General features: G+C 42.8%; 2 protein-coding genes across 2 annotated transcripts in view; one reads left to right on the top strand and one right to left on the bottom strand.

Annotated features, from left to right (window-relative positions):
* Positions 1 to 3,531, top strand: part of RASSF3 (Ras association domain family member 3) — a 75,948-nt gene extending 72,417 nt beyond the window's left edge. The window contains exon 5 of the mRNA XM_081249009.1: positions 844 to 3,531. Coding sequence (XP_081105135.1) covers positions 844 to 993 — 150 coding nt within the window. The 3' untranslated portion in view covers positions 994 to 3,531. The remainder of the gene's footprint in view (positions 1 to 843) is intronic.
* A 14,537-nt stretch (positions 3,532 to 18,068) lies between these two features.
* GNS (glucosamine (N-acetyl)-6-sulfatase) overlaps positions 18,069 to 27,812 on the bottom strand; it is a 53,339-nt gene continuing 43,595 nt past the window's right edge. Inside the window, exon 14 of the mRNA XM_081250294.1 lies at positions 18,069 to 20,786. Coding sequence (XP_081106420.1) covers positions 20,702 to 20,786 — 85 coding nt within the window. The 3' untranslated portion in view covers positions 18,069 to 20,701. The remainder of the gene's footprint in view (positions 20,787 to 27,812) is intronic.

Genomic DNA, 27,812 nt, shown 5'->3' with positions numbered 1-27,812 from the left:
AATTTTTAGATCTTTTGTGATCAGGTTGTGTTCAAGGCTACCAGAGCTCAGTGAGAGCCTCTAATAGACTTAATCCTGGCTGGGAGAGAAGGGGAGGAAATCATGGCAGGCTTCTTAGAGAAAGTGGCATTTAAGCTGGGACTTGAAGGTTGAGAAGGAGTTCGCCAGGCGAAGTGGAGGAAGGGAGAGCATGTGCAAAGCCATGTCAGGTAATGAGTGAGGGGCACAGCAAGAGAGATGGGGCTGGAGAGGGGAGGGTCTTTCAGACTTAGCAGAAACAACCAAGGGAAGCCACTGAATGATTCCAAGCAGGGGAGGGTCATGCTTAGATCGGCATTTTACAGAGAGTATTCATATTCAGGCTGGCTTTTTGGTGGAGCTGGGAGGCTGTCCCAGGGATGGAGGAGAAGATGGCAGTGGACAGCACTAGGGAGAGCTGCCTAGGAGGTGGTGAGATTGATGGGAAGGAAGGCAGTGACAGTGAGGGCTCCCCGTAGAGGGAAGGTGGAGGAAGCGTGGAGTTCTCTCTCATGCTTCTGGGGTCAGAGTGTCTAATGGACTTAGGGATAAGGAGGACTTTGGTCTTAGAGCCCTGTTGGAGGAAGCTGGGAGGAGGGGGGCAGAGGGCGATGGGAGTGAGCTGAGCAGGGAGTGGAGGGCGTGGAGGTCTGGTTGGGAGGCTCAGCTCTTGTCCATCAGGACTTCTGAGAGGGCCGGGCAGTGCTGGGCAGTGTGCGTCGGGAGGGGAGGGCAGCCACACCTCCCTGTGCTCGCGTCCGCATTCCTAAGTCGTGATGCTGAATTAAACACCTGGCATTTTTTCATATTTGTGTTCTCTCCCAGTGGGAAGCCTTCAGCCTGCCAGAGCTACAGAATTTCTTGCGGATCTTGGATAAGGAAGAAGATGAACAGCTACAGAACCTGAAGGAGCGCTATGCGGCCTACAGACACAAGCTGGAAGAAGCCCTCAGTGAGGCCTGGAAACCCGGGTAAAGCGTGGGGCTCCCTGCCCCTTGGGGACAGTGCGGGACCTGCGTGCAAACCAGCAGCCAGTGTGTCTCTTGTCGGAGGGCGGTTTTCTTGCCCCGTGATGCTAGGGCCTTTCCCCTTTAAAAATCTCTAGATCTAGTTCCCCAAACCGGTCACGCAGCATCCTGCACCTTGGGCATCCTCTGTAAGGGATTCTGCAAGCTTGTTCTGTTAAGGCACTGCGGTGTTACCTCTCAGGCAAGCTGTGAACCTGTAGTCTCATCTGGAGCATTCTAGAGTGTTTTGAAGCATGGACTCTGGGTTTTTTTTCCCCTTTTCTCTTATTTTGTTTTAGTTATTTTAAGTATGTGATGATGATGTTAAGCTTAAGGTTGTGCAAATGATTTTTTAAAAGCTTAACGAGGAATCTATCTGAATACTTGTCTTATGTTGAAACTACCTGTCTGTTACTTGTTTTTTCTTTGAAATGTCACAGGAAACTATCCATGTGAATTGAAGGGCACAGGAAGCTAGGAACTCTGAGGAATTGGTGAAGGATGTTGGAGGAGTCTGACAAAGAAAGTAAAGGGCAAGTGTGGAACAAGGTGGGGTGGAAGTGGGGATCCCTGATGGGAGGTGTTTTGGGCAAGTGGATGGTAGAGGAGAAGGTGAATTTGCTTGTAGACGAGTTGAAAGTTTCAGTTTAGAGACGTGAAATGCATTGTCCTATTGCTTGACAATGTGAGTGAGTACAATGTGGGAGCAGAACCAAAGAAAGTAGGAGCTGGACCAGAAGGAGGGGCTAACTGCAGCTGACCAGAGAAGGCAGGTGGATCTTTCAAACAGGGGGACGGAGCTGCCCTCTCGGTGGACCAGCGCCCATTCTGCCTTCCTTCCCGGAGGTCTGATTGGTGCAGCTTCTCTGGGCCGATGGGGCAGTGAGCATGTGCTGTGACTCCTGTGAAGTGACAGGTCCCCCCCCACCGCCAGGTCCTTTTCAAAGTGGAAAAGGAGTTTGGGGAGGAGGCACTTGCCCTGATTGTTAGCATCCGGGGGATTTGTCAGGTGAGGAGCTCCCAGTGTACTTGTGACAGTCCCTCCCCCGTCTCCCTCGGTTTCCCTTTTGTCTTTCCCTCCCTTCTTCCTCCTTCCCTCTCCTCCCTGCTTTCCCTTCTCCCTTTGTCTTCTCAATAGAAGTGCGATCTTACATAATGTAGAACAGGGGTATGGATTAAAGACCCAGGACAGTCAGACCCTCAGTTCCAAAGGGTGACCTGGCTGTAAGGCGGCGGGCAGTGTCCACCCCCAGCGGACCACACAGGAGGGGGGGTTCTTTATGGAAACATTTTAACAGAAGTGCATGTTCCTGCAAACCAAAGAAATGCATGTGCAATAAGAGCCTTCCTTAAAGCAGGTTAATAACCTCATTTTACACAGCAGTTAATCTGAAAACAACAGGAAAGGTGTACTGTGCCAGTCTATTTTTAGTCTAGATATTGTTTGTTTATAAATTCCCAAGGAATTGTTAACACTTTGGTGACACCTAATGGATTCTTTTTGAAATTCCAAGGTGCTTCAGTTCTTTGCCTCTTAAGTGAACTGTGCCTTTTTTTTTTAAATTGCATTTCTGTTCTCTTCTTGGTGGCTCTTCTGACTTTTCAGAGAACACCCGTCTTGCTGTGTCGCTTCTACTGTGCCACACACGTACTGAGACAATCATATCTTCCTAAGCTTTTTAAGGAAAGTTGGAAAGAAAAAAAAGTAGAAATAGCTATAAAATATGTATGGCACATCTTGTTTAATTTTGCATGTAAGTTCTTTTTAGTGCATCAGTGAGGTTTTAGTGACATTGTCATCCAGCGCTTTTACCTTCATTGTTCAGGGAACGCCTTCATGATTTTCATACTGGTTTTACTATTCAGATGATGGCTTGGGTGTGAGTATACTGTTATCGACCACCTGGTCTTTTAATTACCCATCCCAGTAAGTTCATATTTTGTGAAGCCTTTTTGTTTCTCAGATGAAGACACTGTTAGAACCTTAAAGTAGTAGCTGATGGGTATCTGTGAAATTTTTTTTTTTTTTTACTTGAAGTAGATTGTCTAAATTAGGCATCCTCGTCTGTATTATCCAGGACCTTGCTCATTGTCATGTGCACTACAAGTTGCAATTTGGAAAACTTACTGTGTTGAAATTCTGTCGGTTCATAGTTCTTGAAGACCGACGGTCTCTCCCAAACACTGGTGACTGCAGCAGCATTTTTAATGTGTAAAAGGCCACTGCGGCCAAAGATTCTTAAAAATCATTGTACAAATTCTTATGTTAAATTAAACTATCTAAGCTTTGCTGTAATACTGTTTTCTCTTCAATATGTGATGGTACAGGAACGAGGTTAAATGAAGCGGTAGTATTGCAGGGGAGCATTTTAAATCGCAGAAGTAAAAAAATTATAATATTTATAATTTTGATGAGTTTATTTTTATGGGGAAGAGTTTTCTTCCCTAAAATTGTTTCTGGTATGGCAAATCGTTTCCATTATTAAAAGTTGAAGTTGTTAGTTGATGTTTGTGTGTTTTTATTTATGGTTATATGCCAGATAAAAGAAGGTCACAGGGGTGGGAGGAGCTGCTTTTGCAGGTACTTGGGGACACGGGCTGGAATACGACAACTTTCACTAGGTTTGAATGGGACACATTTGTTCTCCCAAATGTCATTTTTTCCTTTGCCTTGTCCTCTGGGGAGAATAACCAGAGGTGAGTGTCTGCCCATACAACACATTCCTAAAACAATTGTTTTGTGAAATATACATATATTTACAAGTTTATAAAGCATGTGAGTAGGTTAGAAATTATTATAAAGTGGCTGCCCTGTGACCACTACCAAAATAGAACATTGTCTCTTAGCCTCTTCCTTCACCACCCATTCCTGCCCAGAAGGCCTCCTACCCTTAAAATAGACCCCTTTTAACATTAAAGTATCTTTTTTGGGGTCAGTGTGACTGTCTCACATGGGATGGATGCACAACTGCTTCTCCTCTTAGGCTTCCAAGCCTGCTGGAGGCAAGTGTTCTTACTACTGCACTGCCCCCTAGAGGCACTGGTGAATCAGTAAGGAGGAAAACATTTCAAGTACCATAGCTGCTTTGTAAGTGAAAATATTATGATAGAAATGATGGCTCAATATAGATCTTTTTCACCAGAATATCCAGAAGAATCTCGTTTGGAAGTTTGGCCTGGGTTACTACCCAGGGTGCAGTGGGAGTGTTTTGGAATTTTTATCCCTTAAAGGGAGTTAGCTTCCTGCCCTGGGAACTTGTTACCTGTTGATAATAGTTTAAATGAATATTCTTATGTTGAAAAATTAGTTCTCAAGAATTGTACACTGTTTTGGGACCCTGTCAGGTGATCCTGATTACGAGTTTTGTGTTTTTGAAAGAAGGGGGAGAGCCTCTATACAGATCTTCATTAATCTACAGTGGGGTTATGTTCTAATAAATCCATTGTAAGTTGGAAATATCGTAAAGTCAAAAGTGCATTCCATCCACCTAACCTACCAAAAGTCATCGTTCTGCCTAGCTTACCTTAAACCTGCCCAGAACACATACATTAGCCTACAGTTGGGCAAAATCATCTGACACAAAGCCTATTTTATTAGAATATCTCATGTAATGTACTGAATACCGTCCTGAAAGTGAAAAACAGGATGGTTCTCTGAGTACAGAATGGTTCTAAGTCTATTGGTTGTTTACCCTCGTAAACAAAAAATATCACTAGCCCGAGAAAAGATCACAATTCAAAATCCAAGTACAGGGGCTTCCCTGGTGGCTCAGTAGTTAAGAATCCGCCTGCCAATGTAGGGGACACAGGTTCGAGCCCTGGTCCGGGAAGATCCTACATGCCGTGGAGCAACTAAGCCTGTGCGCCACAACTACTGAGCCTGCGCTCTAGAGCCCGTGAGCCACAACTGCCGAGCCTGAGTGCCACAACTACTGAAGCCTGCACGCCTAGAGCCCGTGCTCTACAACAAGAGGAGCCACCCAATGAGAAGCCCCGCACACTGCAATGAAGAGTAGCCCTCACTCGCCGCAACTAGAGAAAAGCCCGCGCGCAGCAACGAGGACCCAACGCAGCCAGAAGTAAAAATAAATAAATTAAAAAAAAAAGATCCAAGTACGTTTTCTACTGAATGCATATCACTTTCACATCATCGTAAAGTCAAAAAACTGTAAGTCAAACCATCATTAAGTTGGGACCTTCTGTGCTATAATAGCAAGTTCAAACACAGTGTAGACCATGTGCCAGGCATTATTCTGAAGAGCTTTAATATGTATTAACTCATTTTCTCTCCCATGAGATAGGTATTGTCAACATGCCCATTTTACAGATGAGGAAACAAACGCATTGAGGTCCAGCAACTTGCCCGCGGCCCCTCTGGGAGTGAGTGGCAGAGCTGCCCTGCCTGTCCACCGGCTTTTCCTATACGCTCTACCGATCTACCGAGTTTTTCAGTAAAACTACCTGTGAAGGGCCCATTAGGATGCCTCGAATGGGCAGTTCATCTGAAAGCAGGCCTCTTTGGGCACAGCTGGGGTTTGTGGCTTGATGTCAGAGCGCTCTATCATCGTTTTGTTGTTGCTGTTCATTTAGCATTCCATTTAAGTGATGATACTAAGTTAGGTAGAAGGAGACGCCTACCTGTGTTTTTGTTTACAGGTTCTGTTGTGTGCAAGAAACGGACAGAGCAGGTAACCAAACCCCATGTTCTCACTGTAATTAGTAAAATAATTCCCTGGAACCACCAGAATAATAGCTTCAGGGAGAAGTCACAGTTCCCAGGAGCCACCAAATACTTAAAAACGCTGGAGTTTTACTCCCTCATCAAGGATGGTCCTCTCCAAAGAAACATGGGAAACTAAGTGTTCAAAGTCTTGAAAGTATACACCTGTCTGGTGTGAATCGCTACTTGCTTAATTAAGTGCTAAATTAAGAAAGCAGCTTTGTATAAGGATGGGGGGAGAAATGGGGTGGGGGGGTTGGTGGTGGAAAGGAGCGGGCAGGTTAAATAACTGTGAGGTAAGATGTATTAACTCCATCTGCAGGGTTAGTTTGTTTTATAATTGGAGTATAGTTGCTTTACAATGTTGTGTTAGTTTCTGCTTTGTGTTAGTTTCTGCTGTACAGCAAAGTGAATCAGCCACATGTATACATGTATCACCTCTTCCTTGGATGTCCTTCCCATTTAGGTCACAACAGAGCATTGAGGAGAGTTCCCTGTGCTAACAGTCTGTTCTCATTAGTTATCTATTTTATACATAGTAGTGTATATGTCAATCTCAGTCTCCCAATCCATCCCACCCCTGGGTTTTTTAAGTTTTGTTGGTTTTTGTTTTTTTGGGGGGTTGGTGATTTTGGTTTCATTTTAGTTTTTTGACAGATCTTTCCCTTTAATTCTGTAAGGTGAGAATGACCGGGTAGAGGACAGACCTTTTCATCTTAGTTTCCAAAGTCACTTGTGACTCACTTGGTGGCAGCTGAACTCCAAAAGCTCCTCTTTTCTCCTTTCTGAGAAAGGTGAGTATTGGCATTTGAAAATGTTTGCACACAAACAAAACATCAGGATTCTTCGTACGTTTCAAGAGAAGTTGGGTTTTGGCTTTGTGTTTGGGAGAGAGTTCCTTTTTTTTTTTTTTTTTTTGGCTGCACTGCCTGGCTTGTCCTCAGTGGTGAAAGCGCAGAGTCCTAACCACTGGACCACCAGGGAATTCCCAGGGAGGGAGTTCCTTTAACCAGGAGAGTTGGTATTGATTTTTCTAAACAAGGAAGCTTACCTTGAACCTGCCTCTGTCTTTAGTGGCACAGATCTGGTTGTTTGCCTGGTGTGTGCACCCTCCCCTCAATTTAGCCACCCTGTGTGGACACAGGAGATTAATTAAACCCTGTGCAGTTCCTTTTCTCTGAAGTGGGATTCTAGGGGGCTCTGCTCGAGAGGGCTTTCTGATTTTCAAGTGTGATAAAATTTGCTAAAGTTCTAGTAATTCTGGAGCAGCACACTGAGGTGTCTTGCCGAAAGTTAGAATCCTTGAATTATTACTCTGTGGGCGGGAGGCAATAGCTTAAATTCACATCTTTTATTCAAAACTACAAATGGTGTCTTCAGATTCTTTTTAGAATGGCAAACATTTCACATGTTTTTTCTTGCATGTGTGATCTCTCAAGGAAGATGTTCCAAGTCAGTGACTTTTAGGTAAAATCAAGCATGTCACTGAATGCCTTATCAATAAAAGATGCTTATCTGAGAATACACCGCAGCCTTAGAAACCGAGGAACCTGGCTATCAGCCTTCAGAAAAGCCCAAGCCTCATTGCCTTTCTTCCAGATAAACTTGCTGCAGGAGTTGTGTGTGCTGGGGAAGGGCGTGTGCTTCAAGGAAGGTAACGAGCTAGTGTGTAGGGTGTGGGTGAGGCCGGAACGATGTTCCTGTCCCGTGTCACCTTCCACCCCCAGCTTGATTTTTAAATTTTCGTTCTTTTGCAAGTAAGGCGATCCAAGCAGAGGCGCAGTAGGTCTTGGGGGAGAAGTTGTTATGAAGCTAGTAGTTGGGAAAGGGCAAGATCTGTTGGAAGAGATTTCAAGACAAAAATGAAGTTATTACTCTGTCTCTTTATGGACCACCTCCAGAACTACTGGAGGTGCTGATTTTTATTTTTATTTATTTATTTATTTGTTTGTTTGTTTGTTTAATTAATTATTTATTTATTTTTGGCTGTGTTGGGTCTTTGTTTCTGCGCAAGGGCTTTCTCTAGTTGTGGCAAGCGGGGGCCACTCTTCATCGCGGTGCGCGGGCCTCTCACTGTCGCGGCCTCTCTTGTTGAGGAGCACAGGCCCCAGACGCACAGGCTCAGTAGTTGTGGCTCACGGGCCCAGTTGCTCCGTGGCATGTGGGATCCTCCCAGACCAGGGCTCGAACCCGTGTCCCCTGCATTAGCAGGCAGACTCTCAACCACTGCGCCACCCGGGAAGCCCGGTGCTGATTTTTAAAAGGAGGATTTAAAAATCTTGCCCCACGCCAAAGCTAATACTAGGCCCTGAGAATCTGCTACTTTAATAAGCACCCCGTGTTTTTTCAATTACTAACTGTAAATCTTAGAGCTCTCCAGAGTATTTCAGAGACTGAAAGGATATATCCATGTGCACAGTTGTACCTCTCTCTCTCTTTTTAAACAAATTACTTCCATACTGAGAGTAATGGCTAGCCTGCAGAGAGGCTCCCTGAGCTGCCTCATTTACCACTGGAAAGGATAATTCTATACATAGCTTGACCCTGTGCCCTGACCATGACTAATTGGATCTTAGTTAGGCCTCAGATACAAGGCTGTTGATCAGTTAAACTTTCTTAAAATTTTAAAGGAGGGCTTCCCTGGTGGCGCAGTGGTTGAGAGTCCGCCTGCCGATGCAGGGGACACGGGTTTGTGCCCCGGTCTGGGAAGATCCCGCATGCTGTGGAGCGGCTGGGCCCGTGAGCCATGGCCGCTGAGCCTGTGCATCCGGAGCCTGTGCTCCGCAACGGGAGAGGCCACAACAGTGAGAGGCCCGCGTACCACAAACAAACAAACAAACAAAGAAACAAAGGAATTGTAGTTAGTCTGTGATGGGTACTTATAAACCAGGGAACTGAACCCACCATTGGGCCTTGTTTCAGGGGCAGAGAAGGACTGCAGAGAAAGCAGGAGAATAGAGCAGAGAGGAGCAGAGAGGAGAAGGCCGTGTGGCCCCTGGGAGATGGAAAGAGTAGATTCAGAACCTGCTTGATATTTGTTAGCTGTCGGATGCCTAATCATACCCTCTTCCCTCAGGAGGGAAGTATCTTTGTTTACGTGAGCTCTGTACTCCTGTGCCCATTTCTACGATGGGATCCAGAGTACAAATAGAGGGAAATTTATAGTATTGGGTTGGCCAAAAGTTTCGTTCGTTGTTTTCCGTAAGATGGCTCTCGTAGCACTTAGTTGTCTTTAGCTTCATTCAAAACAATCAGTGTGCATTTAAAAAAAGACATCAAAATTGGTGAGTTTTTGTGTAGCCATTTTAACACATTATTGACTGGGGGATTTTTGCAGAAACTAACGCCTGTGGCTGTAATACGTCTCCGGTCAAATATGTGTTACTGGGGCTTCCCTGGTGGCGCAGTGGTTGAGAGTCCGCCTGCAGATGCAGGGGACACGGGTTCGTGCCCCGGTCTGGGAGGATCCCACATGCCGCGGAGCGGCTAGGCCCGTGAGCCATGGCCGCTGAGCCTGCACGTCCGGAGCCTGTGCTCCGCAAGGGGAGAGGCCACAACAGTGAGAGGCCCGCATAACGCAAAAAAAAAAAAAAAAAAAAAGTGTTACTATTGAAGGTGGAAATAAAAAAAGCAACATTTTCGGCACATTATGCTTTATTATTTCAAGAAAGTTAAAAACGTAGCCAAAATGCAAAAAAAGATTGGTGCAGTGTATGGAGAAGGTGCTGTGAGTGATCGAACCTGTCAAAAGTGGTTTGTGAAGTTTCGTGCTGGAGATTTCTCACTGGATGATGGTCCACAGTCGGGTAGACCAGTTGATAGCAATCAAATCGAGACACTAATTGAGAACAGTCAACATTACACGAGACAGCTGACATACTCAAAATATCCAAATCAAGAGTCGAAAATCATTTGCACCAGCTTGGTTATGTTAATCACTTTGATGTTTGGGTTCTATATAAGTGAAGATAAACCTTCTTGACTGTATTTTCGCATGCAATTCTCTACTGAAATGTAATGAAAATGTTCCGTTTTTTAAAAATTTATTTATTATTTAAATTTGCTCGTTGCTGCATGTAGGCTTTCTCTAAGTTGCGGCAAGCAGGGGCTACTCATCGTTGCAGTGCGTGGGCCTCTCACCATGGTGGCTTCTCTTGTTCTGGAGCACGGGCTCCAGGTGCGTGGGCTTCAGTAGTTGTGGCTTGCGGACTCTAGAGCACAGGCTCAGTAGCTGTGGTGCACGGGCTCAGTTGTTCCGTGGCATGTGGGATCTTCCCGGACCAGGGGTTGAACCCGTGTCCCCTGCGTTGGCAGGTGGATTCCTAACCACTGTGCAACCAGGAAGGTCCCGGTGATGTAAAGTGGATACTGTACGATAATGTGGAATGGAAGAGGTCATGGGGTAAGTGAAATGAACCACCACTAACCACACCAAAGGCTGGTCTTCATCCAAAGAAGGTGATGTTGTGTATATGGTGGGATTGGAAGGGAGTCCTCTATTATGAGCTCCTTCCAGAAAACCAATCAATTAATTCCAACAATGCTGCTCCCAGTTAGACCAACTGAAAGCAGCACTTGACAAAAAGCGTCCAGAATTAGTCGATAGAAAACACAAAATCTTCCATCAGGATAACACAAAGCTGCATGTTTCTTTGATGACCAGGCAAAAACTGTTAGTTTGGCTGGCAAGTTCTGATTCATCCACCATATTCACCAGACATTGCACCTTTGGATTTCCATTTATTTTGGTCTTTACAAAATTCTCTTAATGGAAAAAATTTCAGTTCCCTGCAAGATTGTAAAAGGCACCTGGAACAGTTGTTTGCTCAAAAAGATAAAAAGTTTTGGGAAGATAGAATTATGAAATTGCCTGAAAAATGGCAGAAACTAGTGGAACAAAACAGTGAATACACTGTCCAAAAAAGTTATTGGTGAGAATAAAAAATGCGTCTTTTATTTTTACTTAAAAACCAAAGGCACTTTTTGGCCAACCCAGTACTAAATGCCTATTAGAAAAGACGAAAAGGCTCAAATGGATGACCTCAGCCTCCACTTAAAGATACAAGAAAAAGAAAAGCAAACCCAAAGTAAGCAGAAGAAAGGAAGTAATAAAGAGTGGTAATAAATGAAATAGAAAACAGAAACAAAATCAATGAAACCAAAAGTGGGTTCTTAAGAGATCAACAGAGTTGATAATCCTCTAACCATACAGACCAGGCAAGAAAGAGAAGATGCAAATTACCACCTCAGGAACAGGACAGTTGCCATCACTACAGATTCTACAGATATACTTGATATGTTTGTATTTAAGGTCCTTGCATTGAAGTAAGTTTCCTTAAAAATTAGTGTTATTTTGTGCAAAAAAAAAAAAAAAAGGTGAGTTGTATACATTCCTAATTTGGCCTAGTTTTGAAAAGTTTGCCAAATGACAGGTGCTGATGTCGCTTGGTACTATCAACTTTTTGGTTCCCTCAGAAATTTAGTTATTTACAGTATGTAACTTTAATGCATATGATCAATAATATTCTAACTTAATATGTAAGCCTACTTTCATATTATTGGAAATACAGTAGGGTTTATGCTTATTAAAATGTGAATTATGATTGTTTCCTTCCTTCCTTCCTTCCTCCACCCCCTCCTATTCCCCTCCCTCCCTCTCCCCGCACCCCCCCCCCCCCCCCCACCCTGCCACCAACAGCTTAGAACAAATTGTAATCATATTTGAGGAATGAGTGTATCTGTTTACTGTTGGGTTCTGTGATAGCTGTATTCTTACAACCATCCTTTTCCTTTCTTTTTTTTTTTTTTTCCTGTCACTTATATTAGTTTGTTCTGTTCTTTGCATAAAAAGAAACTTGAGTAGAATACCAAGTGTTTTAACTTCTTTAATTCAACAAGTATGTATAAATTACCCAAGGATGTCAGGTACTGGGTAGATTATGCTGAGAAGGAACATCATGGTCCTGTCTTCACGGAAACCAGACTATGAGTAATGCAAACCGGTAAGTGTCACAAAGATGAAGTACAGAGTGCTACGAGAGTCTACTACTTAGGCAGTTAGAGAAGGCTTCCTTGAGGGAGTGACTTAGAGCTAAGATTTTAAGGATGAGCAGGAGTTACCTGGCAGAATTCATGATTTACATGAACATTTTCTACACAATGGCCACTGGTTTCTCAGGCCTTTTTTTGGCAGCCTGTTATGTGGGCGTCACTCTAGCTGTTTTTCCTCTGTTACAAGAAAGGAACTTATGTAGGTCTAAATAATTCTCCACAGGTTAAGAGTTCATCTTTGGCAAGGGCAAGTTAAAATTTACAATGGCAATTGCTCTGGATCAAGCTCAACTTTTTTTCCCGTGTAAAGTGGGAGGGTATCATGTGTTTGCTTTCCTCACAGGGCTCATGTGAGGACTGAATAAGATGATGAAGGTCAAGGTACTCTGTACACCGTGAAGCCTGACACAGTGTAAGGTGGTATTATTCTCCAAGTTCTTCTTCCTGTAGTGGTATGGCTGCTTTACTACTGGGCCAACATGTTTATATATCATGTTGACACTAAACTTCATCTAAGAAGCAACACCTAGGATGTAATTTCCAGGAGGGACATTTTTTCAAACAAATATTTTCTATTCTTTTTTTAAAATTAATTAATTAATTAATCTTGGGCTGCGTTGGGTCTTCGTTGCTGCACGTGGGCTTTCTCTTGTTGCACTGAGCGGGGGCTACTCTTCGTTGCGGTGCGCGGGCTTCTTATTGTGGTGGCTTCTTTTGTCGTGGAACACAGGCTTTAGGTGCACGGGCTTCAGTAGTTGTGGCACTCAGGCTCAGTAGTTGTGGCTCTTGGGGTCTAGAGCTCAGGCTCAGTAGTTACGGCACACGGGCTTAGTTGCTCCGCGGCATGTGGGATCTTCCCGGACCAGGGCTCGAACCCGTGTCCCCTGCATTGGCAGGCGGATTCTTAACCCCTGCGCCACCAGGGAAGTCCTTTCTTGGTTTTTGTTTTTGAGACTCGTGTTCAGGGAAGGCAACACAAAAGATTCTAGGGCAATTCGTAGACCAAGAAATCTTCATTCAGTGCCTTTCCTTGCCCTCCCCATAAATACAGTGGCAGAGTGTTGTCTGTCTTCTCTTACACGTTAGACCCAAAATGCTCAGAGCAGCTGGGACTAGGGCTGCCCGTGCTGTCATGTTACTGCCAGGTGCTGAGCGATTCAGACCAGAGGGTCACACGTAGGTGCTGTCTGGGGGCCTTGGCCTTTGTTTCTGCTCAGTGTTGTCATGCATGTGAATTCTCACTCCGGATAGGAATCTCTGTGGGGACTGGAGCATATCTTCAGCTCTTTCTGTATCTCTCTGAGCTGCAGGGCATAACATCTGTGGGACTAAACATTTCACAGTGTCTGGAAACAGCTACTTGGGCAGCTTTGAGAAGGGATGGGGCTGCTCTACAGGCAGACCCTGAGCTACAGCTTCCTGCCTCTCCTCGTGAAGTCAGTGTTCACCCCTGGCTGAACCCTTAACTAGGGCCTTAAGTGGCATTACAGGAAGAGGAAGGGGGCAGGAGGACCGAGGCCCCCAGTTTTTGTTTTCCCCTGCTGTACAGAGGACTAGACTCGGCGCCCTGGGCTTCATTTTTTATGGGAGCATCCATAAAAGTGCAGTCCCAGGCTGAAGGCTGCCTGATAGATGACTCAGTTAGTGGTCACTCATTCCAGACTGCTGGAAGAATCCAAGATGTCATGTTGATGTCAGGCCTAATAAAGCTGCTCCTCACCTGATCTGGGAGGAGCTGGGAAAAGCGGGAGGATTGGGGAAGAAAAGGACACAGGGCAGCCACTTTCTTAGGGACTTAAGCAAGAACAGAATCAGTCGCATTTCTGAGCTGCTTTCCTAGCATTAGGATGAGGCAAGGAAGTAGCGTCTGATGATCTTGGACAACAGGTGCCTCAGAAAGCAGGCCAGAATCTTGGCCTGTAGCAGCTGCTGAAAGAGCAGCTCCACCCCTGTGCTGTGCTCTCCCCGCTGCACCAGCCTTTGTGGGTTATGGAGAACCACTGGAGGGAAGACTTGGATTTGTGTCTGGGGTCTGCCAGCTGAGAGAGTCCGTTAAAATATTTTCCAGCATGTGCTGAGACCAACAGTTTAGCAACCATTCCAACAAAGCAGCTTCTACTTGGTTTTAGTAATTATAGCTGCAAACTAGCGTTTGCTTATACTCTTCAAGTAGATAATGTATGTAAGACTTTTTTATTCCCCCTTTGGAGACAAGTCAAGCCTCTACCACTGGACAGCTTTGCCCTGTCCCAGGTACCTACAATTGGATAGGTTTTGGCAAAAGGTTTGTGCCAGTTTCTCTTGGTAAACCAGGTTTGGTCATTATATTAGTCATACATTGCCATACAGTTACAAATTTTTTTTTCTTGTGATGAGGATGTTTAACGTGTACTCCTAGCAAATTTCAAATATGCAATTCAGTATTATTAAGTATAGTCACTACGGTGTACATGACATCCCCATGGCTTGTTTTATAACTGGAAGTTTGTGCCTTTGGACCCCCTTCACCTATTTCTCCCACTCCCCACCCCCACCTCTGGCAACCATCTGTCTGTTCTCCATATCTATGAGCTTTGTTTTTGTCTTGTTGTAGTTTTTTTTTTAACTCCACACATAAGTGAGATAATAAGGGAGATCAGCTCAGTGCTTTGTGACCACCTAGAGGGGTGGGATAGGGAGGGTGGGAGGGAGACACAAAGGGAGGGGATATAGGGATATATGTCTACATATAGCTGATTCACTTTGTTATACAGCAGAAACTAACACACCATTGTAAAGCAATTATACTCCAATAAAAATGTTTTAAAAATGAGATAATAAAGTATGTGTCTTTCTCTGACTTATTTCACTTAACATAATGCCCTCAAGGTCTATCCATATTGTCACAACTGGCAAGATTTCATTTTTTTTTTTTTTTTTCATTCTTTTTTAATGGCAGAATAGTATATTCTATTGTATGTATATATATACATCTTCTTTATCCATGCATCCTTTGATGGATAGGATACTTAGGTTACCTGTTTCCATACCTTGGCTATTATAAATAATGCTGCAATGAACGTGGGATTTCAAATCAGTGTTTTGGGTTTTTTTTTTTTTTTTTTTTTCAGCTAAATACCCAGAAGTGGGATTACTGGATCATATGGCAGTTCTGTTTTTAATTTTTTGAGGAACCTCCATACTGTTTTTCATAGTGCCTATATCAATATACATTCCCACCAACAGTGCACAAGGGTTCCCTTTTCTTCACATCCTTGTCTTTGTCTTTTATTATTTTTTTATTTTTTTTATTTTTTATTTTTTTTCTGCGGCATGCGGGCCTCTCACTGTTGTGGCCTCTCCCGTTGCGGAGCACAGGCTCCGGACGCGCAGGCTCAACAGCCATGGCTCACGGGCCCAGCCGCTCCGCGGCATGTGGGATCCTCCCAGACCGGGGCACGAACCCGTGTCCCCTGCATCGGCAGGCGGACTCTCAACCACTGCGCCACCAGGGAAGCCCTATTATTTTTTTAAAGATTAAATTTCTTTAAATTAAAAAAATTTTTTTTTTTACTTTATTGGAGTATAATTGCTTTACAATGGTGTGTTAGTTTCTGCTTTATAACAAAGTGAATCAGCTATCCAATACTATGTTGAATAAAAGTGTGACAGTGGGCATCTTTGTCTTGTTCCTCATCTTAGAGGAAAGGCTTTCAGCTTTTTATTGTTAGCTGTGGACTTGTCATCTATGACTTTTATGTTGAGGTATGTTTCCTCTATGCACTCTGTATGAGTTTTTATCATGAACGTTGAGTTTTGTTAAATGCTTTTTCTGCATCTGTTGAGATGATCATGTTTTTTATCCTTCATTTTGTTAATGTGGTATATAGCACATTGATTTGTGGATGTTGAACCACTCTTGCATCCTTGTACTAAATTCCACTTGATCATGGTGTATGAGCCTTTTAATGTATTGTTGAACTCAGTTTGCTAATATCTTGTTAGAGGATTTTTGCCTCTATCAGGGATATTGACCTGTAATTTTCTTTTCTTATGGTGTCCTTGTCTGGTTTTGGTATGAGAGTAATGCTGGCCTCATAAAATAAGTTTGGAAGTGTTCCTTCCTCTCCTGTTTTTGGAAGAGTTTGAGAAGGATTGGTATTAGTTCCATTTTGAATGCTTGGCAGAATTCACCAGTGAAGCTACCTGGTCCTGGACTCTTTGTTTATTGGGAGGCTTGTTGATTACATTCAATCTCCTTACTAGTGATCAGACTATTCACATTTTCTATTTCTTCATGATTCAGTCCTAGAAGGCTTTATGTTTCTAGGAAATTATCTATTTCTTCTGGGTTATCCAATTTGTTGGCATATAATTAGTTGTTCATAGTACTCTCTCATGATCCTTTCTATCTGTGGTACAGTTGTAATGTCTCCCCTTTCACTTGTGATTTTACTTAATTGAGCCCCTTTTATTCTTTTTTTTTTTTCTTTTTGCGGTATGCGGGCCTCTCACTGTTGTGGCCTCTCCCGTTGCGGAGCACAGGCTCCGGACGCGCAGGCCCAGAGGCCATGGCTCACGGGCCCAGCCGCTCCGCGGCATATGGGATCCTCCCAGACCGGGGCACGAACCCGTATCCCCTGCATCGGCAGGCGGACTCTCAACCACTGCGCCACCAGGGAGGCCCAAGCCCCTTTTATTCTTGGTGAGTCTAGTTAAGGGTTTGTCAGAGGAGCTGTTTTCACTTTGTTCTCGAAAGTCATGCTGTGGAGCACAAGAAGCCACTTGAATGGTAGTGTCAACTCCCCTTCTTAGTCTGAACCTGTGTTTTCCCTGTAACTACAGATAGCAGGGATGAGTTTTCAATCTACGCAGTAATGTCCTGGGGGTCAAGAAGAGAGTAATTTCCTTTCATAACCCAGCCCACGTCCAGGCAGAGTAGGCACTGACTCAGACGTGAGGGAGGGTAAAATCCTTCTTACATCAGAGGAGAGCAGAGTTTAATAGACAGATGTCTTCAAAGCCACATCTTTGAAATCTTGACTCTTTGACTAATGAGCTTTGTGAGCTTGGATAAACTGAGGAAAGCAGCTTGTTGGCAGAGCCATTTTTATCACAATAAATACTAATTACAACCATTCTATGTATTTCTCTGCCCTTTGAGAACCTATCAGCATCAGTCAGAGGGGCAGGTTGTGAGGATATATAAGATCTCAGGCCTCACCAGCAGAAGGTGGTTATGAAAGCTTCCTCTCAAATACTAAGACTTAGAACTGTCAACTACTCTGTGGTACTCCTGAAGCCGGCTCCCAGGTCCCACATGCAAATCTTATATAGTAATTCCTAGGCCATCAGTAAAGGTCTCTGCACAGTGCGTTCAGTTTGGGGCCTTTAGGTTCTCTGCTCTTGCTGCTACAGACTTCAAGATACACACGTGACTAGCCCTTTAAACCCACGGCAGGTAGAGAAAGAAGGTGAAACAAATATTAAATCTGTAGTGTTTGGTTCTACAGGGCAGGGTACAGTCTCAGTGGGGGGGGCGGGGCTACAAATTAGAAAAATGGATTTAGTAGAGTCTGTACTTACCCTCACTTTGAGTCTAAGTAAATAAATGTTCTCCTCTTCCTTGGTGGCTTGATACTGTGATAAACTCAATTACTTGTTTTTCTTATAGTAGTCTGGAAACTTTATGGGTATCTTCTAACATCTTGTTTTTCTTATAAGAGGCAAACTACTAGGTCTGGGGTTGGCAAATTATGGGGTTTTTTGGGTAAAGTTTTGTTGGAACATAGCCATGCATATTCATTTGTGTTGTCTGTGGCTACTTTTGTACTGAAGCAGCAGAGTTAAGTAGCTGTGATAGAGACATAGCCTGCAAACCTAAAATATTAACTATCCCTTTAAGAAAAAGTTTGTCAACTCCAGTAGGACTTACTTCTCATTTAGGGCAATGGATCCCATGACTGAACATCAAGGCAAGGCACCTCTGACGGTGAGCTCAGTTTATCTAATTTAAAGCTGATCAAGGTAAGTTTTTTTTTTTTTTCTCTCCAAACTGTAAATGCATAACGATTTATCAGGAAGGATTTTCTACATGGTGCTCATTCAGGGATACAGGGCAGCAGGGACCACACATATACACGAACGAGGTTTCCAGGTAGGGAGTATGGTACCCGATGCGAGACAGCCCATCTCCAGTACTAGGTGAGTGATTAAAACATTAAACAGTATACAGCAAAGAACATTTTGTCAAAATTACTACTTGTGGACTAAAACAAAGGACACATTCCCACTAGAACAGAAATAAATTTTAATTCATTGAAAAGTGCAGCAGTGAACAGGGTCCTTCAAAGGGCACTTTCTTAGTCAAATGACTGAAATGACACAGAGCCAGGGCAGAATAACTTCTAAGAACAGATGATGCAAACACATGAATTCACAAATTCAGGTGGACCTAAGCGGTGGTGAAACAAGACTCAAATATTCCCACCTAGTTCCACTGGTGGATCAGTTTAAATACCCTTTGCTTTCTCTTAATAAGGATCCTAGGACAATTTATCTTCTTTCATTAAAACACTAGTCCTTAGACACAAAAATATAACCTTCCATGGCTATCATTACTATTTTGTACAAAAACCCTACTGTTGTCAATTAAAATGTATTTTGCAACAGCACCATTGGTCAAATTCAAAGATACTCAAAAGGCATTCCCTACTTTTTAGTTGTAGGGAATGTTATTTTACTTGAGAGAGAGCTTTGTAATAGGAAATCTTATAAGGCAAAATCTCTATTCTTCCCCAAGACCTCTGTTCGTTCCTAATGGTTACAGTTTTCTATTACCAATACATACGGACCTGGTCTTCTTAAAAGGGAAAATAATCAAAATTCAAATCAGTACAATTAAGAGAGAAACAAGGCAAGCCTCTTGCAGTGGGGCCCTTGTATATATCATTCTGAAAAATTCCAGTGCATTTTGTGGTCTGCTAGTCTAGAAACAGGACTCTTTATGAAAGATGATTTTAGTGTAGATCCAGAATGCAACCAGTCTAAGAGAAAAAGTCAAATTAGAGGCCATTCAAAAATTAGGGGTACAAAAAAAGGGCTTCACTGCATTCCCTGCCCTGCCCATCCCCCAAACAAAAGTCTGATGAATGTAAGAGCAGTGGGACAGGAATACTATCAGCAGCTGATTTGTGTCACTCTTACGGCATCATCTGCTTTCAGGAACCAGCATCATAAAACTGAATAATATGACATCACAGTACAAGACCTGGTAAGAGTTGGTTTCTCTTTATTCAGGAATAACCATGGTCAACTTCCATTAATGTGGAAGCTGACTGATTTATGTTAAGCTGACTGATTTATGTTAAGACTCAAAAGTGTAGAATAAAGCCAATACCCATACTCAACATTGTAGTTTGCTTTTAGTTACAAAATTGTTAGAATTTCTTTTCCTAAAATGGTCACAGCAGAGGTATTCATTTCACTTGCCCATTTCACCTCTAAATACCACCACAGTTACTGGGATTGTATGAGGTAAAGGAATAAACCCAACAGCTGTTAACCCAACATGGCTATCTGGAATTGTGATAGAAAAGTTACTTATGGCCATGTCTTACAAAGTGCTTAAAGCTCAACCTAGGACCTTACATAAAGCTAAAATCACTACTGCCTGAGTTGAACAGGTTATAAACCACAGTTCCTCCTCCTCCCCTGCTGCCACGTCACCAATTAACCTTCCTGTGAAGAAAACACAAGAAATGGGATTGGTCTTCGAGCCAAGAGACAGAAATGCAGGTGTTCTAAACAGTGAGGAAATCTCAAGAAGACTGGGTTTCGACAGAGGAATAGTGAATTAGGCCCAAATTACACAAGCCTCCAAAAACTCAAGAAGTTTTCTGAAAGGGAAGAAGGTAAGTAGTTGGTATTCTGCATCAACTCTAAGGAATTCCTACATCTTCTAACAAATGAACAGAATGTCAGCAATATGCAGAGGGAGTCTCACAACGTCACACATGGGACTAGAACCCAGGCTCCCTGCTGGACAGGCACTTACTACACCCTGATTTGTAGCCCTTCAACCTGTCAACCAGAGAGCCCTACCTACAGAAGGCCCTCAGAAAACACAACCTTCACCAACCCTTGGAAGTTCTTCTCTGCTGAAATACCTAACCCACTTTATATTTCAGATCTGAGAAAGGAAAGTATCAAGAGAAGAGACATTCCCCAGATACCCCTGGTGTTCACTGGCACTCCATGTGGTTAGCAGCCCCTGGAAAGTAGATGTCCATCACCTTCAGTAACAACCTGGAATTAGCCTTTACCAAAAGCTTGCTACTGTTCCATTTCAATGTAGCACCAGCCCAGAATTTCCAAAAAATGAACAGAGCTTCATGGATGCGTTTTGAATTTGTGATCCATTGTGATGGATATTATAAACAGTGTATTTCTACTGATCTAAAAACAATGGTATTTGTTCTTAATCAGATGGTTCAGCTCTGATGGTTATTCTTCAAGCCATGTGATATTAGTATTTTTGATAGGGAAGTGTTCAATCACGAATGCTATGCAGGTCCTCTGATTTTAGGTCAAGCATATACCAAAACTCTTGCCCCCTAAAGCACTGCCATTTATCTGAATGGATTTACAAATCTAGACTTTGACCACATGGGGAATAATCAAGAACTGTGGCCCTAGGACAGAAAGGGTTTGGTGAGAACAAAGACCTCAGGAGTATCATCATCAGTTGAATAAAGGGACCAGGGACAGCCACTCCTGACACAAAGGCAGAGTTCACAGTTTAACACACTGCACAAGGAAGTCAGCTGATTGGGTTGCTTGTTCAAACAGGACTTAAAGCCAGTCCAGAAACCCTTCCAGGCATGGTCTTGAAGACTAGCTACAGACACCTACTACAATCACTTCATCAGAAAGAGGCGGGCAAGGGATCCAACCTTCGAGTCCTGACACTGCCATGATTGTTGAACATGAGACGAGGGTCAAACCTATATCTGGGCACAGAAAAAGAAAAAAAACAATGTCACATTAACTACAATTAGCCATTGAGTACTTCACTCAGAATATTAACTGGGAAGAATGGCAGGAAGGGATACAAAAGGAACAATTAAGTCACCAGAAGGGCATCTAGTGGGAAAGTCTGTAGTACAAAGCAAGAGTACTTTAGTTAATTAAGAGCATTTCCATCACAAGTCAGCAAGCACAAAATAATATAGTGGAAGTGGAGAGGAGAGGAGAAAACAGAAGTAAGGCTAATCCTGAAAGGGGTTAGGAGGAAAGGTTTGAGCTTACTTTTTGCAGGGGTGGGGGGCGATCCCTCAACTATAAAGCAGCCTGGGGACTAGCAGCCTAGTCCTTGCTGAAAGCCCTTCCAGCATTTTCAAAGCCCTGTCTTCTTTTTCAGTTTAGACACACAGACTGTGGTGGGTAAGAACGCAGGTCTGCACCTGACAGGAGCTTGAATCTGGCTCATTATGAGCTTAGGTAAGTCATCGACCCCTCTGGCCACCAATGAAACAGGAAGGCAACTCATGTAAAATATGTGGCACATAAAATCACTTATTTACCACCCGTGGGGAAGTAAGAATGAATGCCAGTGGTAACAAGTTGAGACCTGGCAGACATGAAGAACACAGACTGGGGGTTTCTCTGGTGGTCCAGTGGTTAAGACTCCGAGCTTCCACTGCAGGGGACACGGGTTCCATCCCTGGTTGAGGAACAAAGATGCCGCATGCCTCAGGGCATGGCCAAAAAAAAAAAAACGAAAAACCACAGGCTGGCTGGACTTTGTGTGATCTGGAAATAACATTGTATTTTACTTTGATCTGCTACCTTATGGTAACAGACACTAACTCTTAATATTATTTTATAGCAGGGGTTGGCCAAGTTTTCCTGTAAAGGGCCAGATAATAAATATTTTAGAGTTTGTGGGCCACACAGTCTCTGTCCCAACTACTCAACTTTGTTGCTGAAGTGCAAAAGCAGCCCCAGGAAATACATAAATATCTGTGTGCACTGTATTCCAAATGCTGGTGTCTGGAGTGGGCCTCTGATATCTAGTCTGCTGGCACCCACTCTAGAAGATTCTATCGGCCTAACTGTTTGGTAGGTAAGAATAAGCTATGGCTAAGGAATTTAAAAGAAAACCAGGTGGAGTTTAAATATAGCTCAGGCTAACACCAGCAAGGCCAGCATCTAGAATCTTAGTTATAAGCCTCCAGAATGTGTGCAAGACAGTTAGTTATGGTTAAAAAAACAAAGCAATTTCATGGAAGAAGTCTTGAGAGAGTAAGGTGTTGTTGAGACCATCTGGACTGTGTATGTGACTTAGCCCCATTAAAGCCTCTATATAAACCTCAAGATTCTGCCAGGTGGGTGTGGAGATCTACTCATCTTGCAGCTGCCCAAGACAAGCCTCTCATACAAGGAAACTGAGGCTTGTTCAATTAAGATAATGCACCAAATATCAACGGCTGTTTTGAGGATGGAGATAAGATGGTGGAGAAGAGGGATGTGAGCTCACCTCTTCTCATGAAAACACCAAATTCACAACTAACTGCTGAACAGCTATCGACAAAAAAAACACTGGCACTTACCAAAAAGATATCCTACATCCAAAAACAAAGAAGAAGCCACAATGAGACAACAGGAGGGGTGCAATCGTGATAAAATCAAATCCCATACCTCTGGGTGGGTGACCCACAAACTGGAAAATAATTATATCTCAGAGTTCTCCCACAGAAGTGAAAGTTATGAGCCTTGCATCAGGCTCCCCAGCCTGGGGATATGGCATCAGAAGGAGGACCCCCCAGGGCACTTGGCTTTGAAGGCCAGCGGGGTTAGACTGGGGCAAAGAGAAACTCCACTCTTGGAGGGTGCACACAAGGTCTCGTGCACACCAGGACCCAGGGGAAAAAGCAGTGACCTCACAGGAGCCTGGGCTTAACCCACCTGCTGGTATTGGAGGGTCTCCTTTGGAGGTGGGGGGGGGAAGCTGTGGCTCACTACAGGGACAAAGACTGGTGGCGGTAATTCTGGGGCGTACTCATTGGTTTGAGCCCTTCAGGAGGCCGCCATTTTCTCACCAAGACCTGGCCTCACCCAACAGCCTATATATAGGCTCCAGTGCTGGGATGCCTCAGGCCAAACAACCAACTGGGTGGGAATACAACCCCTCCCCATCAGCAGACAGGCTGCCTAAAGTCTTCCTGAGCACACAGCTGCTGGCTAAACACACCCCTTGACATGGCCCTGCCCACCAGAGGGACAAGACCCAGCTCCACCCACTGGGCAGGCACCAGTCCCCACCCCGCCCCTCCCAAACAGGAAACCTGCACAAGCCTCTTAGACTGGCCTCATCCACCAGGGGGCAGCAGCAGAAGCAAAACAAACTACAACCCTGCAGCCTACAGAATGGAAACCGCAACCACGGAAAGTTAGACAAAATGAGACAGCAGAGGAATATGTCCTGTACGAGGGAACAAGAGGAAACCCCAGCAGAACCAAGTGAAATGGAGACAGGTGATCTACCCAGAAACAATTCAGAGCAATGATAGTGACGATGAGCCAAGATCTCAGAAAAAGAGTGGAGGCACAGATGGAGAAGACAGAAGATCTAAAGAACAGAGCTGAACAACACAAAAACTGAAGTGAACAATACACCAGAAAGAATCAGTGACAGGATAAATGAGGCAGAACAACAGATAAGTGAGCTGGAAGACAAAACGGTGTAAATCACTGCCACAGAACGGAATAAGGAAAAAAGAATGGAAAGAAATGAGGACAGTCTAAGAGACCTCTGGGACAACATTAAATGCATCGCATTATAGGGGTCCCAGAAGGAGAAGAGGGAAAGGGCCTGAGAAAATATCTGAAGAGATACGAGCTGAAAACGTCCCTAAAATGGGAAAGGAAACAATCACCCAAGTCCAGGGAGTGCAGAGAGTCCCAGGCAGGATAAACCCAAGGAGGAACACACTGAGACACATATTAATCAAATTGACAAAACTTAAAGCCAATGAAAAAATGTTAGAAGCAGCAAGAGAAAAGCAACACATAACCTTATGGGGATTCCATTGTATGTTATGTGTTGCTGATTTCTCAGCAGAAACTCTGCAGGCCAGATGGGAGTGGCACAGTATATTAAAGTGATGAAAGGGAAGAACCTACAACCAAGATGACTCTACCCAGCAAGGCTCTCATTCAGAGTTGACAGAGAAATCAAAAGCTTTACAGACAAGCAAAAGCTAAGAGAATTCAGCATCACCACACCAGCTTTGCAACCAATGTTATAGGAACTTCTCTAGGCAGGGGAAAAAAAAAAGGCCACAACTAGAAAATTAAGAATGAGAAAGCTCACTGGTAAAGGCAAACAGACAGTAAAGGTAGGAAATCGTCAAACAGACAGTAAAGGTAGGAAGTCATCCACACACAAATATGATATCAAAACCAGCAACTGTGAGAAGAAAAGAGTACAAATCCAGGATACTGGAAATGCATTTTAAATTAAAAGACCAGCAAATTAAAATAATTTTGTATATATATACAGACTGCTATATCAAAACCTCATGGTAAATGCAAACTGAAAATCTACAGCAGATACACACACACAAAGAAGAAAAAAGAATCCAAACACAACAATAAAAAGTCAGGCATCAAATCAGAAGAGAACAAAAGAGGAAGGGGAGGAAAAAGACCTACAAAAGTAAATCCAAAACAATTAACAAAATGGCAATAAGAACATACATATTGATAATTACCTGAAATGAAAACGAATTAAATGCTCCAACCAAAAGACACAGACTGGCTGAATGGCTACGAAAACAAGACCCATATATATGCTGTCTACAAAAGACCCACTTCAGATCTATGGACACATATAGACAAAAGTGAGGGGATGGAAAAAGGTATTCCATACAAATGGGAATCAGAAGAAAGCTGGAGTGGCAATACTCATATCAGACAAAACAGACTTTAAAATAACACCCCACTTTCATCAATGGACAGATCATCCAGACAGAAAATCAATAAGGAAACACAGGCCTTAAATGACACATTAGACCAGATGCACTTAACTGATATTTATAGAGCATTCCATCCAAAAGCAGCATAATATACATTCTTTTCAAGTGCACATGGAACATTCTCCAGCACTTATCACATGCTGGGCCACAAAGAGAGCTTCAATAAATTTAAGAAAACTGAAATCATATCAAGCATCTTTCCCATCCACACTATGAGATTAGAAATCAACTACAAGAAAAAAACTGTAAAAACCACAAACACGTGGAGGCTAAACAAAATGCTACTAAACATCCAATGGATCAGTGAAGAAATCAAAGAGGAAATCAAAAAATACCTAGAGACAAATGAAAACAAAAACACAACAATCCAAAACCTATGGCATGCAGCAGAAGCAGTTCTAAGAGGGAGTTCATAGCAAGCTTACCTAAGGAAACAAGAAAAATCTCAAACATCCTAACCTTACACTTGAAGCAACTAGAGAAAGAAAAATAAACAAAACCCAAAGTTAGTAGAAGGAAAGAAATCACAACATCAGAGCAGAAATAAATGAAACAGAGATGAAGAAAACAATAGAAAAGATCAATGAAACTAAAATCTGGTTCTTTGAAATGATAAACAAAACTGATAAACCTTTAGCCAGACTCATAAAGAAAAAAAGGGAGAGGGCTCAAATCAATAAAATTAGAAATGAAAAAGAAGTTGCAACTGACACCACAGAAATACAAAGGATCATAAGAGACTACTACAAGCAACTATATGCCAATAAAATGAACAACCTGCAAGAAATGGACAAATTCTTAGAAAGGTACAATCTCCCAAGACTGAACCAGGAAGAAACAGAAAATATGAACAGACCAATCACAAGTACTGAAATTGAAACTGTGATTAAAAAATTCTCAATGAACAAAAGTCCAAGACCAGATGACTTCACAGGCAAATTCTATCAGATATTTAGAGAAGAGTTAACAGCTATCCTTTTGAAACTATTCCATTGAAACTATTCTCCAAAACTGCAGAGGAAGGAACACTCCCAAACTTACTCTATGAGGCCACCATTACCTTGATACCAAAATCAGACAAAGATACCACAAAAAATGAAAATTACAGGCCAATATCACTGATGAACATAGATGCAAAATCCTCAACAAAATACTAGCAAACCAAATCCAAAAATACATTAAAAGGATCATACACCATGATTAAGTAGGATTTATCTCAGGGATGCAAGGATTTTTCAATATCTGCAAATCAATCAGTGTGATACACCACATTAACAAATGAAGAATAAAAATATTTTCATCTCAATAGATACAGAGAAGCTTGTGACAAAATTCCATACCCATTTATGATAAAAACTCTCCAGAAGGTGGGCCTAGAGGGAACTTACCTCAACATAATAAAGGCCAATACCTACATTGTTAGGCCTACACCTAACATCATGCTCAATGGTGAAAAGCTGAAAGCATTTCCTCTAAGATCAGGAACAAGACAAGGATGTCCACTTTCTCCATTTTTATTCAACATACTTTTGGAAGTCCTAGCCACAGCAATCAGAGAAGAAATACAAAAGGAATCCAAATGGGAAAAGAAGAAATAAAATTGTCACTGTTTGCAGATGACATGAAACTATACATAGAAAATCCTAGAGATGCTACCAGTAAATGACTAGAGCTCATCAATGAATTTGGTAAAGTTGCAAGATACAAAATTAATATGAAGAAATCTGTTGCGTTTCTATACACTAACAATGAAAGATCACAAAGAGAAATTAAAGAAACAATCCCATTTACCGTCACATCAAAAAGAATAAAATACCTAGGAACAAACCTACCTAAGGAGTCAAAAGACCTGTACTCTGAAAACTATAAGATGCTGATGAAAGAAATCAAAGATGACATAAACAGATGGAAAGATATACCATGTTCTTGGATTGGAAGAGTCCATACTGTCAACTTACTGTACTACCCAAAGCGATGTACAGATTCAATGCAATCCCTATCAAATTACCAATGGCATTTTTCACAGAACCAGAACAAAAAAATTTTAAATTTGTATGGAGACACAAAAGACCCTGAATAGCCAAAGCCATCCTGAGAAAGAAAAACAGAGCTGGAGGAATCAGGCTCCCTGACTTCAGACTATACTACAAAGCTGTCATCAAAACAATATGGTACTGGCACAAAAACAGAAATATAGATCAATGGAACAGGATAGAAAGCCCAGAGATAAACCCACACACATATAGTCACCTTATCTTTGATAAAGGAGGCAAGAATATATAATGGAGAAAAGATAGTCTCTTCAATAAGTGGTGCTGGGAAAACTGGACAGCTACATGTAGAAAAATGAAATTAGAACACTCCCTAACACCATAAACAAAAATAAACTCCAAATGGATTAAAGACCTAAATGTAAGGCCAGACACTATCAAACTCTTAGAGGAAAACATAGGCAGAACACTCTTTGACATAAATCACAGCAGCATCTTTTTTGATCCATCTCCTAGAGTCATGGAAATAAAAACAAATGTGAACCAAGGAAACCATAAACAAAATGAAAAGATAACTCACAGAATGAGAGAAAATATTTGTAAACAATGTGACTGACAAGGGATTAATATCCAAAATTTACAAATAGCTCAAGCAGCTCAATATTAAAAAAACAACCCAATCCAAAAATGGGCAAATCTAAACAGACATTTCTCCAAAGAAGACATAAAGATGGCCAATAAACACATAAAAACATGCTCAACATCATTATTAGAGAAATGCAAATCAAAACTGCAATGAGGTATCACCTCACACCAGTCAGAATGGCCATTATCAAAAAGTCTACAGGGCTTCCCTGGTGGCGCAGTGGTTGAGAGTCCGCCTGCCGATGCAGGGGACACGGGTTCGTGCCCCTATCCCGGAAGATCCCACATGCCGCGGAGCGGCTGGGCCCGCGAGCCATGGCCGCGGAGCCTGTGTGTCCGGAGCCTGTGCTCCGCAACGGGA

The sequence above is a fragment of the Mesoplodon bidens genome (genome assembly GCF_964165515.1).
Source record: "Mesoplodon bidens genome assembly, chromosome: 11".
Classification (NCBI taxonomy): domain Eukaryota; kingdom Metazoa; phylum Chordata; class Mammalia; order Artiodactyla; family Ziphiidae; genus Mesoplodon; species Mesoplodon bidens.
The sequence above is the reverse complement of the archived record's forward strand: the minus strand, read 5'-3'. Positions and strand labels throughout refer to the sequence as shown.